The following is a 15997-nucleotide window of genomic DNA, read 5'->3' on the forward strand; positions in this document are numbered from 1 at the left end:
AACTTTCTTATTATACTGACTGTATACACACCAGTCTTCTCTCAGCTGCGCCAGTGGAAACAATTGTCAAAGAAAAACAATTTTAGCTGATACCTCTATGCTGTTAGATGTGATATTTTCCATACCGCCCAACACTGTCAATGTTTCGTCTCGTGGTTGCTGACAGTACCATCAAGGCACGATTTTACGAAACCAGTGCTGCGCTCCTCAGACAACGCAAAGCCTTACATAGACCAGCTATCCGCTGTCAAAGGACGCCACCTGGCGGACACAGCATGGTATCAGGTAGGATAACAAGCTGGGAACTGCAGGACTTGTTGCCATAGAATCATAAACAATGAACGCGTGACGTGAGAAACCGGCCTGGGGGAAAAAAAAATACGAAGCTTGGATAAATTTTAGTAAGCTATTTAACGTAGCTCTGCTAGCTTATTTGCCAGGACTCACTAGCCATTTGACTCGGGGTTTGAAATCCCATCGCCTGACACTGCTAGCGATGGCTTATGCACAGCCTCCAAAAAAGACAGGGCTGCCACGAGAAGTTCTAAAATGGTTACAGAGCCTTGACTTATCAGTGTCACCAAAAAACACCCGCAGGTGAGTAACGTTAGCCAGCTTGAAAACATTTATTGGATTTTCATCTGGGCTATAATATAGTGTAATCGACATAATTGAATATTAATTAAACATTGGCCTTGTTTCTTTAGTTTGATTAGCTGGCAATATCTTATCCTGCAAATCGTAGGGTACTTAAGTTTTACAGCAACCCAGCGTACTGTAACCCAACACAGGTATTGCTAACATGGCAAAATTGAGTAAATGCCATCGTATAATCTTTTATCATGAAACGCATCTTGTTAAATTTGATGCTCATGTTTGGAGTGTTACGATAGCCAGTGGCAGTTTTTAAGATTGACATTTTTCTGCGGTCTCTAGAGACTTTTCTAATGGCTACCTAGTCGCAGAAATATTCTCCTGGTACTATCCTGAAGATTTCCCCATGCACTCATATGACAACGGAACATCACTACCAACCAAACTGGGCAACTGGTCGCAGATTGAGAGGGTAAGGATCAGTTACAAAAGCTTACTAAGGTTTTGTGTTGGCGTCTGATGATGTCCCCTCCTAATTTCATAAGCAAATTACACATGGGCCTAACCCATTTTGCTCGTCTAATTTAAGTTTAGAAATAGTTTGTCTAAAAAAAAAAATGCAGTGTAAATATATCTGCACTCCGTATTCAAATATAACTATGACTGTGCTGGCCAATGCGTTTCCCATAAAAAGAGAAGAAATTTTACAAAACAAAACAAATATCTTAAACAAAAAATATCTCTCAACTTCTCAAGAACCAGCGTCGCCAGCACTACACCAGAACAACTGACTACCCTGCTCAGCTAACTTAACTCGTACAGCAGCCACACCTGTTTTTAAACACAGCCATTTAAATCAATGTTGCTCGTTAACCAATTGCTGAGTTCCTTCTTTCACATTCTTCACAAGGCTGTTATTATTACTGATATGGTAAATTAAAGTTGAATGTATTCACAATTTAATCACACATTGTTTCTAACACTCAGTCGTTTTAAAATACAAAGCACATGGTACAGAGAAATATTTTTAAAATCTGCAGTTAGTTATTTAATGAGGCAATTGTGGGTTGAGTACCTTGCCCAAGGGTACAGCAGCACCAAAATGGAATTAAACCGGCAAACTTTTGGTTATGAGTACTGCTCCTTAACCACTATGCTACACTGCCACTCCAATTTTAAAACTGGGTGAAGGCTCATCCTCATCCTCATCCACAGTCTGCTCTTTTTTATTGCTCATAAATAAAAGGCTGTGGCCATAGATGTGAAACCACTAGATCATTGGGCTTATTATGGGTAATGAGTGTTGAGTGTTGTGGCCAGTACAGACTCACAGAGCAAAATAATAGCCACATTAAAATGTGACAAAGCAAAAGCAGGTATTTGCCAATATCTTGTATAGAAATGTACAGGATTATTAATTTGTGCATTGTTGTTTTTTAAGTTCCTGTCAAAACAAAACCTCAGGCTGCCGAAAGAGGTGATTGATGGGACCATTCACTGTAAACCAGGAGCAGCAGAGCTTCTGATTCAAGAGGTTTACTCTCTTCTGACCAACAGACGGTGTGTGCACCTCAGATGAACCTGTGCTGTGTCAGTGGTTATTCACATAATGTTTGGAAAAATTTGTTCATGACTGTTGTAATCATTACAGAGTGGCTTGTACCAAGTACACAACTGACTTTGTTTCCCCTCAGAGTTCAAACCCTGCAAGAGGGTGAGGTTGACTTCACTGATCGTAATTATCAGGAGAAACTGCCCATGGTTGCACGAGCTACAGCTTCCATTGCCATCAAGAACAACCTCCGTCTTAGTGAGGTGATCGCAGAGCCCAACATCACTGTGAACAAGCAGAAGATTCAGGCCATCATTCACATGCATCTACAGCGGAGGCGGGCAGAGAGAGCAGAGAACCCTGGTGAGTGCCTCACCCTTATCCCTGTAAAACTCCAGTGAGCCCCATGGACTTATCCCTGTAAAACCCCAGTGAACCCTACTGGCTTATCCCTGTATAACCCCAGTGAACCCAACAGCCTTATCTCAGTAGAACCCCAGTGAGTCCCACAGCCTTATCCTTGTAAAAACCCAGTGAGCCCTGCTGGTTTATCCCTGAATACAAATGGAAAATGGTTTCAGTTCCTTCAGACTGTTGTCAAAGTGATCCTTGCACTCAAATACTGGAACATATTGACCATTATTTCAAAAATATTTGTGTTCAGCCAAGGTAAAGAACTTGTAGGAGTTGTCTGAATGAAAGTATACATAAGCATGATCCATACAGATGCATTCTGCCTTCTGAACTGATATTTCTTCAGACTATCACATATCAGTGCTATTTATATGTTCATATATTTGTCGTGTCAGTTGTTGAAAAACAGTGAGAAATATATCAGAGCTTGGGGGTTTTATCACTGGTTTATTCATTTGTTGGTTTATTTTATATGTTTCAGATATGTTTTGCAGACTGTTCAATATGTAGGCATACACGAGATATGGTTTTGGGCATAGAAGAAGGTAGTATTATAAGGATGTAACCACTCAGTTTGTTGAATGACATGAGACTTTTCTGTATTTTTAATGTGTTCAGGTTTGTATATCTGGGCCACTGTAAAGGACTAATGTTGTTTAACATGAACATGGAGAATGTAATCAAGCTGATTAGTTCTTCTGATTTTGTACATCATTCAGTCATGCAAAACATGAATAGGCAGGTGGATTTTCCATGTAGAATGCTGCAATGCCACAATTTTTCCATTCTGAAAGGGCGCTTCAATGTGAAGCCCACGCTGGGCGAGCTGGCCATTAGACTGCCTCCAACATCACAGGAATGGCAAGAAGAGTCCTCTGTCATCAGCCCCTCACAGACCAGTGGATCTGCCAGTGAGCCTTACCTTAAACAGTGTATTTTTTATCAAAAACTAATGCATTATATTTGTGTGATATTTCTATTTAACAGTTGTTTTAGGTTATCTGAATCCACTACAGAGATTGATAAATATATGAACGCTTAGATGTTTTGTTGCAACATTAATATCCAAACCAACTTGAATTGTATTTACAAATATTCAGAAATGTTCAATGCAACATATCGTTTACATGGCATTCTACTTGAAGGTTATTTCTGTAAGTCTCAACTGTATCTTATGGTGTTGGAAAGAAAAGTAGTCCAATGAACTAACCACCGTAACTGTGCCCTGTCTGTGTGTCACTTCTATAACAACCCCATTGTCTTCTCTGTTTGTTCCCTTTTAGGAATGTCTCCTGCTACCAGCAGAGGTAAAGCTATTGTTCAGTTCAAGGAGATTAATGTACGGCAGACAGATAAGCCATCTGTGCTGTCCAACATTGACATGTCTTCACAGATTAAAGGATTTTAAAGAGGTCAATGCATCACCAAAAGCCCGGATACAATCAACATCACCAACTTTCTGTATTTGAAATTTGCTTTGCAAAAATCAGTTGTGAATATAAAATAGCGACTCCATCTCACCTGATAATGTGATTTAAAATGTATGCATGTGGTAAGTACACAAATCATTTTGTCAGAAACAAGTAGCAGTCTGAGAGAGACCTTGCAGTCCAGTGTGTGGACAAGGAGTAGAGACACTAAATGAGTAGAAGCAGGGCTGTATAACCGAAATTAACCTTGGTGAAATATTTTTAGTATTTGAAAATGAAAATAAGTTATTTTCCATATCTTAAATATTTTCCTAAAAAAAAAGAAAAATCGTGTCAGAAAGAATGCCTTGGACAGACAGAAGCTGACTATACTTAAAATCAATTAAAGGCCTGATTTATAGGGTCTAATAACACAAGCAATTAAAGAGTTGCATGCAGTGTTTGAGAGGATATTTCTTGATGTTACATGTTGAAATTGTGTCTAGATTCATCAAGAAGAGCTTTTCAGTTTAAGTATCTGTACAAGAACTCAACAAGTGTGTTACTGTGCCCTCTACTTGAGACAAATAAAAGGCAAACAAAGGTTCAGAAATATGTTTGTATGATAATTACATACAATACATTGTAAATGCTGTGGTATTTTATGAAAAGGTGTGGTCCATAAACCTTGAGCATGAAAGCATGAAAATAAAAAAAAGCATGAAATATAAAGAGAGTGTCCTCATTTCTTTTGGGATAATAATGTGAATTAAATATTACTTGACTGTGAGTGTCCATTTGTATTTAAATATTTTCATCATATTATTATCTCAATCATATAAAAATAGTGAGTGATTCTAAAACATAACTTCTAACTTGTGTTAGCATTTGATTACATTCATGGGTATAGTAAGGTAGTATTGTATTGCTACATGACAGCTGATATCCATGATCCAAACATTCTCAATTTCCCTGGAGGGTGTGTACAATATAATGGTAGTTATAACAGGCCAGAATGAATGGATGTTTCTAAGCGCGTTGTTTACGTGGTAAATAAAATCTAATAATCCAGAACATCAAATTTTAAATTACCAACCAACAGATGGCGATGTCGGCTTTAATTTATTTTCGATTAAGGGCGTGTTCAGCAATGGCAGAATAGTCTACCGTATATGACATGTAATTATTTGCGAACATTAAGGACTGCATACGTATGAATGTTTATTAAATGTTAATATTACAACCGAAGACGAGTTTATATCGTACCACCCTAAATTTAACTCAACTGCTTTAATTCTTGCCACACGATGTCACACAACAGAGAACAAAAAGGAACATATTAATACAGCATATTACATAAAGAATGCTGTATAATATAAGAGGTGTGGCGCTCTGGCATTAATAAAAGGAAATAAGCAACGTTGTTGGAACTGTTGAAACTAAAAATATATACAATAACATTACCATCACGTAAATCGCAATTTCGGAAACGATAACAAAATAACTGATTCCTTGTCTTTGTTTTACTGCTCACATGGCGAGGCAATCACATGACTTCGCTAGTCCACTCTGTTATGATCACGAAAAACATGTAGCTCAGGTATGTGTGCGTGCCTGCGCACATTTTAATATATCTAAACCCAGCCATTGGTAGGATGTGACAGCATTGCTTTCTGGATGAATATTCGTTGGTATCTATTGGCAATGCAGTGAGAAGGGTAGCATCTAATTCTGCAGTGAAGCATCGATCTTACAGGCAAAAGAAGTGTTTATTCTCAAACAATGCTGTTGTCTTATTCGTGTATGAGTGAGTGGCATGCATATAATCTCATGATTTATTATGTTCAATATTTATTCATCCATAAAAAAAAACTGTTCACAGTTATTATAAATGCAGTCCATACGCTTTATAATTATTATGAAATTCTGTGATATGTCGCTGATGTCATCATACATTTTGTTCTTATGGTTACAAGCAGAAATACTGTAAACCGGTGTCAAAATAATAATGTGCTAAAACAGCTGTACTTAAGTGTGACCTTTAATTACTGGTAAATGACAAGGGGTCATTTATAGGATTTAAATACAGCCAGCTATTATGCTGTGAGCAAGCCAGTAATTTATTGTTCAGCATTAGCAAGCTTTCAACACTGTGCACAAGGACTGTAACTCACACACAAAAAGCTGTACCCGCGATTCAAATTGATTTCAATAACAACAACAACAACAACAATAATAATAATAATAATAATAATACACTTTGGACACAAGTTTACATATGATGCCGACGCCTGGCACGATATAAAATTCCCTTTGAGGAGAGGGCATTTACATTCATAAACAAATTCTAACAAGTTTACAAAATAATATATTTCTCTACAGTACGGAACAAAGCCGAATGCTCTAAAAATTTACATGACTTGGAACATGTGGCCATGATGACATGAAAGATCAAAGTACTTGATTAGTATACAGTATTATACAGTATTATAGATTTATAGATGAACAAAAGTTAGACAGAATTCATAAATTAGTAGGCCTAACTTCCTTTAAACTCGCAAAAGTCCAATCACTCATGTTAGACTCCCTGAATGGACACACACCGCCCACCTCTGAGGCTACTAACGTGTCCTGTCCCTGAACTTGGATTTTGTGGCGTTTGGTTTGGATTTTTTGATGTCAATTATAAACATACAAATAATGACCAAATAATGTTGGAAGCCTGTCAGAAGGCCACAGGCTGAGTGTTTAATTCTTGTGTTGAAAATGTACATCTTACCAGAAAAACTCTTCTCAGTGAGTCCCTGCATGAATGGGACCCTTCCAAGGTCAACAACTTTTTTGTCTCCATAAAGGCTAACAGTCTATTAAAGATCCAAATAGATATCACTGTGGGGCTCTGTTGCTAACCAATAAATTTCTGTTTCTTTCTACATAGATGGAAAAAAGATTGACAAGGCAATTACAGTGCAATTTTGTCAGTTTAGCAGCAGCAGTTTTGGATTTGAGCTGTTTCCTCCGAACCTGTGTAGTTTTTTCCCTTAGAATCCTCAATTTATTCTGTTCTAAATAACATGGATCCTATTTGTTTTTTGTGCACCAGTTTCACTACCAAACTGCAATTCATTGCAGTAAAGAGTGACAGTTCTATTATTACAAAATAGAAGCTGTTGAAGTCTCCATTTATTCAGCCCTTTATGTTTCTGCTTTTGTGTTGAGCTTCATATTTTATGCAGAATGTCATATGGAGGATAAATGGCCACAGTATGTGTTCTAAGACCTTAATATGTGTTCTAAGGCATTTCCCCTCATGGAAGTTTCATAAGGCAAAAAGTTTAGTTAAGATTGTCTGTTTATTGACCTTCTCAGGCCTCCTTGTCTACCTGTGAAAAGGGATTAAATTATATACAAACACGGATCATGTTGGAGCAAATGATGCCTTACCCTGATATATGAGGCTGGAAAACCATTTAACTGTTTAACAGTAAGATCTACTTTGCTGACAGTTGCAATGAATCTCTGAGTATGTTCATGGGTGCATGTGTGTTGTTGTATGTGTGTGTGTGTGTGTGTGTATGTGTGTGAGAGAGAGAGAGAGAGAGAGAGATAGAGAGAGAGAGAGGACCCAATTACAGTATACATAGTATTTTTGTAATTTTGTTTATCTATTTTGTATGTACATCCATTAACAAAACATATAACTTGCCTTCATGAAATATTTATGCAGGTATCTGCATATTCAATGAAAGTAGAATTTGAAGAATTCAGCAATGCACCTGTCTGTGTTTGCAGATTCAGTCTGCCCTTGCAGATTCAGACCTATTTTTCCCATTGACAATAAATGAAAATGTAAGTTGATGTTGTTGGCAGTGTGCATCTGCAAACCAAATTAAGGGCAACTGAAGTCAGATTAAAGTTTTAATTAAAGAAATTGATCAGGTGATGCTCAATGGCTGTAAAGGAAATTAATCCTAACTTAAGTATTTCCAAATCAGAGCTGTAAATTTAGAACCCAGCTTCCACTAGTTATGATGTACTCTAAACATTTGTGTTGGGCTCACTGTTATAGGTCGACACAAATGGACATTGAACCAGCAAAACACTAACAAGAGATCAGTAGCTCACAACCTATGGTTTACAGATGTTTTCCATTATAACTTTAGTTAAGGTGATAAATAGCTAGAGATGATCTTGTTGTAGTGTTCTGTTTTTGAGTCACTTGTAAGTCTTATTCTGGTCCAGTCCGGAAGACAGACTTGGTTGTACATGTTTTGCAGTCAATTCCCTTATTGAAAGGTCTTTAGCGTCTTATTTATACATGTGGTACTATTGTGTGAACATGCATGTGAGAGCAAGTGATCCCAGTCACATGTGATGTTTTAATGTGCATCAAATTAAGTCCAGACCCAGTCCTACCATGTCATGGGTGAAAAGCACTGACAAAACAGTTAATTCAAGTGATTCGTTTTTAAGTGTCTTTAGACACATGGCTGTAAGCAATCCAATAAGTTTGAATCAGTGCCTATGCAATTTTTGCCCTTAGCACAAATCCCTTTGTTTATACTTTAATGTCCATATCACATGTTCAGGACACAGAAATATCCTGATTTTATATGTCTTTTTAATTTCAGAATCTAGCATAAATTCTCTCTTTATGGATCTATTCAGTATTAGACTGTGTTGCCATGGCTCTCTTAGGGCAGTAAATTGGTGTTTAGGCATTTAATTCCAACGAGGAGTCTTCAAACTCCCCTCCCCCATTCCCTGCAGCCCTCTCTTCACTTGTATTTCTACCTCTCTGTACATCTCTAATAATGTATTATGACTACAGCCATGCTGCGCTGGAACATTTGTGGAAATTTAGCTCTTAATTGGTTGAAACCATTGCAGGAATACTTAATGTGAAAGTCGTCACATCCATCAGCAGCAACAGTCTCTACATCTTAGCCATTAACAGTCAGCTCTGAATTGTGATCTGTATTTTGGAAAACAAGTTAATTTTATGCTTAGTAAATTGCATGGGGATGTTGGCCTGACAGCCTGTCTATCCCATGGAACTACAGACAGTAAAATGTTTCTTTGAGTCTGCCTCTCCCTGAAGCCTTGCTGCCATTCAGCACAGTGGGCTATACCTGAAATGTATCATTATACACTTCAAGATGCTGCTTAGATATTAAGTTGTCTTATTTTCAAAATAGATGGTTGAATGAATTAAATGAGAAAACAACCAGAATGGTGGAAAATATGTTAGGAACTACAATAGAATTTTAAATTACTAGCACCAAACAGTAAGATCTTAAGTATCAGTGATGCTGTGACTTGTGTGAATGTGGATGTGTGAATTGGGCATGTAAATATGGCTAAGCGCACACAAGGGACACTTTTTAATGTAATAAGTATTCCTCTTATAAATATAAATGATCAGTTTTAAATTATTGAGGCATCATCTTAGGAATTTCACATAAACATCTAAGGAATTTATTCAAATGAGGAATCATTCATTTCTGAAGGAGGAGTAGCCTACATTGAATGGACTAATGTTAGTCAATGTATTGAGTAATCAGATCACAATTCACAATTCATAAACAGAGCATTATTATCACACAAAATATGTATAAATATAATGAAAGGTGGTGGTAAATAGGTGATAATATCACAAATACACAAATATATATTATAGTTTGCCTTTTAGTATTATCAAGAGAGAGTTGGTGTCAAAGACATTGGTGTCAAAGACATGAAGAATATTTATGATATGTTATATATTTAGTCTTTATCTGTGTTCCTCCTTGTTTGGGCACAGCAGGAAGTTTTATGTGACTTGGCCCTCTCTGTGTGCTGGTCAAGACTGGATCTCTGGTCTGGCTATTCTCTGTAACCTGGAGGATGACACAGCTGGATCCCTTTCTCTTTGTTCTTATTTGAACAAGAGGCCTGATTCTGTCCTCTGGTGATGCTTGTGGTTGGACTCAAACATAAACCTCTGGGTCTGGCTTAGCTCTGACTTCTTTCACTTAAGCTGAAGTTCCATAAAAGTCTCTCTAATTTAGTTTCACATTGAATTAAGACCAAATGCATAACAGAAGTTAACGCTTCACTCTGAGTCCTCCACATGCCATATATACTTGAATTCTAGTTTTTTTTTGGTCATAACATGCCAGTGTCTTGTTCACCAAAGCATGTGGTAAGGGCTGGTCCTGTATTAGTCCTGGAAGAGGGAGACGAGGACATCTTAAACAGATCTAAAAATCCAAAAAAGAAAAACTTTCAAAAGGTAGAGAGAGTCTCTGTCTTATGAAGGTTTTCACATAAGTCTGGCAGGGATCACATGTCAGCCAATCACAAGTCAATGGTCACACCTCAGAATGTGAGCTGCCAAGAGAATATGAGCTTTTGTTTGAGCGGACACATGGAAATTGAGGGAGAATTCCTTTCTGTCTCACTCCAGATGTCAGCTTGAATGCATGTTTGACATGTTAATATTTCATTTCTCAAACATGTATGAGAATTTTTAATATACTTTGAGACAAGAGCAATGTATGGATGCAGTGGTATGTGGTTACATTGCACTTTGCAGTTGGCAGCTTGGGGATGCTCATGTAGCACTAAGCCTCATGCAGTTGCACCACTGTTATACCTGGGGTCAATCTAAATATCTTAGCAAGCCCACTGAGGCAAAGCTGAAGTTAAGGTCATGGAAACAAGCATAAGACTAATGTTTACTGTTAGATGAGCAGACGTCTTGTCTCTTTGACATTTTTAAATATTGCAGAGTCACTGGAACCTGCTTGCTTGTCACTATTAATTTTCTTTTGCTGTGAAAGGTTGTGTGAAAACATATTTCATGCTTATATGCTTTACCATTCAGAGCTGCAAAGTTGAGATGTGCTTATTGTTGAGGTACATGGGTGATACTAACAGTGATACTAGATACTAGATAACAGTGATAACTAGATACTAGATACTAGATAACAGTGATACTAGCACAATCAATAAGGATTCATCTAAGTGTGGGCATTTTCTAACTTGATACATTTTTCTGGATGTGATTCCTCAATCTTGATCAATTTTGCTTTCAGTATCGGCATTTATAGACTGTGCTGCCTCAAGTGGGAAGATGCATAAGGAGGTTGCATTTAATGTATGCTCTTTGTTACAGCCCAGAATAATCCTGGAGTTTTTTAAAGCACTGTCTGTAACATTCTTTGCCTTTGTTCTGTTCCCCTAAATATTACATGAAGCCAATTAAGCATTTGACTGGGTCCTGAATTGCTTCACCATTGAGCTGTGGCACGATGACTTGGCTGGGGATGTCCCTGCAGGGGTGCCACTCTCTAACCCGTGAATAATCTTTAGCATTTTAAAATGCTCATTTACCCAGCTGCATTCCTGGCAAACCTCCACGTATTCATTGTGAAAAAATAACAGGATTCATTGGACAGGAGTATTCACAAAATTCTTGCTGCTTATTCTGCAGCACAATGAGCTGTTTGAGGTGATTCAAGAATGGAACACATGTAGGGCTTTTAATGATCTAGGTCCTTCATGTGGAATGCCTTGATGAGAGTAGATATTCATCTTCCCTTAAAATGATGGAGAGAAAATGAATAACAGTATTGATTTTTAGAATCGGCTTCTTTGATTCTCTTTACTTTCTACTACTACTACCATTTTGAATGGATCCCATAAGAAACAGGTAAAGCATACATGCATACAGTTTTATCATTTTAGCTTGGATTATCAATAACATGCTTGTCAGAAAGTACCAGTCAAAAACGGGAAGGTGGGTCAAGGATTAGGTACAGTCGGTTTTCGTTTCCCACCATTTTGTTGGTACAATTCTCAGGCATTAGTTGCCATGGTTTCTAGCTCGACTATACAGAATAAATCAGGAGCCAATAATATGCTTGCTTTTTGCACTGATTCTTTACCTCTGTCTGGCCAGTGAAGGCAACATCACTGTACAAATCCTGCTAGGAAAAATACTGCTTAAGCGTCATAAGTTAATACACATCTCTGTCTGTATAATTCAGTTTCTAGCCTTACTGACATCTCAGATCTTCTGTAATAAAAGTGCTGGCTTACATTTAGCATAAACTCACATAATGACCATCAAAGCTAATAGTCCCCCATCTGCTCCATCTTGCATCAGGCTGAAGTGTAGGGAATGGGCAGGATGGGCTGCCTCTCACTGAAGGCACAAACGGAGACACAAATGGCCACAGGCAATTATGTAGCCTCCATGAGCTGAGGGCTCTCTGGCTGAACCTCCTCCCTGTCGAAGAAAACCCCCTTCAACTACAGCAGAGTGTGGTTTAGCGCCGGAGTAAGCATGGCCACAGGCGTGGAACTCCACTGCATTTTAGGTCAGTCTGTGTCAGCTCCACGCTATCCTCTTTCAGAGATGTCCACACAGCTCTGCTACTGTATGAGTTCACACTGAGATAAGAGACATCAAAAAGAATAGCAGGATGAAAGGGTTTCTCTGTGCACTTTTACTTTCCCAGGACAAGTTTATGTCTTCTTGTTATTTTATAGAGCTTGCCTCACATGATAACTCATTATTTCATAGCATAATTTGTTCTGTGTAGAATCATTTGTGGAAAATTTTAGCTCTAGCAATAGTTGTAGTACTGTATATCTGTGCTGAAATGTCCCCTGCGTATTTATCAAGTACCAAAATGGCCCACATCAATATAAACAGTAGAAAACAAAGTACTTTGGCAAACAGGGCCATATTGTAATAGATTTGTTATTGAAATTGCCTCTTTGGCCATGGACTAATGTGTTTTGGATTGCTGAAAGTACTACACACGTCTAACACCATGGTGACAGGATATGCCTTTAATTGAGCAGTGATTTCAATTAGCTCCACTTGTTAACTGAACTAGGAAGCAGATTGGTAGCAGCTTGTGAGCAAGGAGTATGAGAGGCAAAGGCTTCCTCCAACCTTTAAACTCACAAATATCCAAACTTGTTTTTTGAATGTATGATTTAAAGTTTGCCAGTTTAAGTAAGGGTCACCTGTCAGTGGATTCCTCTTTATGTAATTGTGCCTAGTGTTGTAACATTATAGTGCATTTGTGATCCTCAAATTGAATAAATTAGAGACTGAGATTCATTAAAAGATGTGATTATATCAAATACATGTAACTCTCCAGCTGCTACTGTAGCAGGTAAAGGAAAAACGTCCTTACAGCAGATCATTTGATCCTTTGAAATAGCATTCATCTCACGAAGGGTATGCGTGCTTGTGTATAATTTGAAAACAATATTTGGAGCTCTGTGAAATGACTGCCTTGGATTACTAAACAACACCAACACATTCTAAAAAGTCATTGCAGTACTCAAGAGAGCAAAATAAAATGCATATTAGGTGTACAATCAACAATTGCTCAGAGAAAATGCTGTAATCTCTAAAGAAGTAAGCTCTAAGGAGGAAGGAGTAGCTGTTGGGTGAGTGTGCAGATATTGGCTCCATAGTCTTTATTTAGGTACATGGGCGAAATGATCAACATGGTAGGTGTGTAAATGTATAAATTCCCTTCATATATGCAGTTATTGTTTTACCTCTTGGTGCTGCCTAAATGCTGGTAGCTACATGGTATTGATATGTACTCCCCATCTTACAATACAATACATGAAGTGCATTCTGTGTGTTCTGTACACCGTGCTTTGGATTTTGGAGAATGAAAATGAAAAGCACTGACTTCGCAGGCACTGGCCTCTTCAGATGAAAAATGAGTTAATTTTTAATCCATCCCTGCCGTCAAGGGAATGGAGTGCTGCTCTGGTACTGTGTTCCCGTTGACTGGGAGCAGGAAGCACTTTGAAATAACACAACATCAAGGGGAGAGCTGACGCTGCCTCTGCATCTCTATGCTAGTGTTTTGAATATGCTGTAATTTTAACTGTGTTATTGTTATTATTGTTATTATTATTATCTTAAAAATGAATCTTAAAAATGAACAATAAAAACAATACAAAAGCAACTGGGTGCTGGCGTGAAGAAGCTACTTTTGGTGTAATACGTGACCTCTTGTTTGTTTTGGTTAAGTATTGCAGTACTAACTGCAGACTGTCCATTTACACTTGGATAGAGCGTGTCAGAGTAGTCTAAGTGAGAAGATATGAATGCATGGGTGATTCTCTAAATATTTCTTAACTGACATAATCATGCCTGTGATACTCTCTTCGCATGTTGTGTAAAGATTACATCTGAGTCAAAGATAACACCTAGATGGTTTTCACCTCAGGTTTTATATTGGGGATTAGATTACCCAGTTCAGTATATATCACATCTTTTCTGCTGTGCAATTTAGGGACTTTCCGTTTCTTTGCAGATTTTCTGCACTTTCTTTTAACTTGTGTAATCTTTTCATTTATCCAGATGTATTTCATTGAATTAGTTGAATTAAAGGGACACTGGATCTGATAATCACTTCTTTATTTGAGTATGACTGTAATGGACCTGGCTGAAAAGACAGAAATACATCAAAGAATCTACCTTCACTCTGATAAACCTTCACTTTTGATAAAGTGTAACTATCAGTTGTATTCCATTAAGGTTATGCTTGTCAGAACTTACTAGTTAACGATGCATGGACCTAATTTGCTGTGCTCTGTGGTTGCATTGTGCCTTTGTAATCAATTGTTGAAGAGCATGTGTAAGAATGCAATTAAAATGATTTGCACTATGTGGAGGAAAGACAGCATTTGGTGTGAGGACCCACAGATAACAGCTTGCATTTCTAACATGAAACATGTTCATGATGTTTTACAACGAGTAGAGATGTCACCTCTGCATGAGTGCATTGTGGAGCAGACAGAGGTGTTTAGCTTAACAATGATGCTGCCACTCCCCGGGCTGCAGTCAGGAGGGGGGCTGTTGTCTCACACCCCAGGAGGGATCCCCCCCTAACTGTATAAGAGAACCCAACTGTATGGGTTCTCATGTTTAGAACTCTGCGTCATGATGATGTTCCCACGGTCGGCTGTAAAGGGGCTTTCTTCCCTTACAAACTTCAGAGTCCATACCTTATTAAACATGAAAATCTTTATATTCCATTGATTTGGTGTTTGCAAACAGTGAAACTATATCTATGTATCTATATTTCTATACATACATCTCTCTCTACCTCCCTCTCTGTCTATTTCTAAATATGCAGACATAAATATTTACAAGAATATATTTGGTCAATCACTTGTGCATGAGGTGGTTCAATGGTGTCAGATTAGACTGGGAATAAGTTCATTCTATTTATAAATGGTTGCCTTTAACTGCAAAATGGGACACCATGAATAGAACTGTCAGTGTCAATATTTAATAAACTTTGCATATTAATGTGTTACAGCGTCTAGTTTTGTAGCAAAGCAAATTTAAGATGCACTGGACTACTGTATGAAAATTATATGTTCTTATTAAATTAGCCAGACTGGTACACTTGAATCAGGTGCTTGCTGGTTGTAATATTCCACCCTGCCCTGCATTGTATGTTTCTCTTTTAAAAACATGCCAGTCAGATTCCTCTTCATCTTGAGAGTGCCTTCCATGTACTCTGCAGTAATGTCACTTCTGCGTTAATGGCATGCTGTGACTCTGAAGAGGTATCCAACCAACCCTTTCATTGCATGCACCTCTTTTGTTGCTAGGCTTTGCACACCGCCGCTTCCATGAAGGCAGCCCATAGTAACCATCTCTATTCATTGATATAATATTTCTCTGATGTACTACCATACAACCGCATCACAGACACAGGCATGATTTGATGGATCTTTTGCTTAACCTGCTTCCAATTACTAAAAATTCATAATGAATTCATACATTTCCCATTTCCTGTTTTTCTATGTTATTGCCATGTATGTCAACAGTGTTGCCTGTTGTTGCTTATATTAGGTACTGGATTGAAAAAAAAAAAAACACACACACACACACACATTCATGCTACACTTGCGCTATACATGCAATTGCCACAACAGAACCCCTTGGGATAGTGAGATGGTGATACTGTAAACACAGATTAGAGAA

General features: G+C 37.9%; 1 protein-coding gene across 1 annotated transcript; it reads left to right on the forward strand.

Moving 5' to 3' along the window:
• Positions 1-400: 400 nt before the first annotated feature.
• spata4 (spermatogenesis associated 4) lies at positions 401-3990 on the forward strand. The gene is made up of 6 exons (XM_036550706.1): positions 401-597; positions 937-1066; positions 2036-2154; positions 2289-2509; positions 3355-3471; positions 3844-3990. Exons 1-6 carry the CDS (start codon positions 497-499, stop codon positions 3966-3968), a joined length of 813 nt encoding a protein of 270 aa, XP_036406599.1. The 5' UTR covers positions 401-496; the 3' UTR covers positions 3969-3990.
• The last annotated feature ends 12007 nt before the right edge of the window (positions 3991-15997 follow it).

The sequence above is a fragment of the Megalops cyprinoides genome, chromosome 18 (genome assembly GCF_013368585.1).
Source record: "Megalops cyprinoides isolate fMegCyp1 chromosome 18, fMegCyp1.pri, whole genome shotgun sequence".
NCBI lineage: Eukaryota > Metazoa > Chordata > Actinopteri > Elopiformes > Megalopidae > Megalops > Megalops cyprinoides.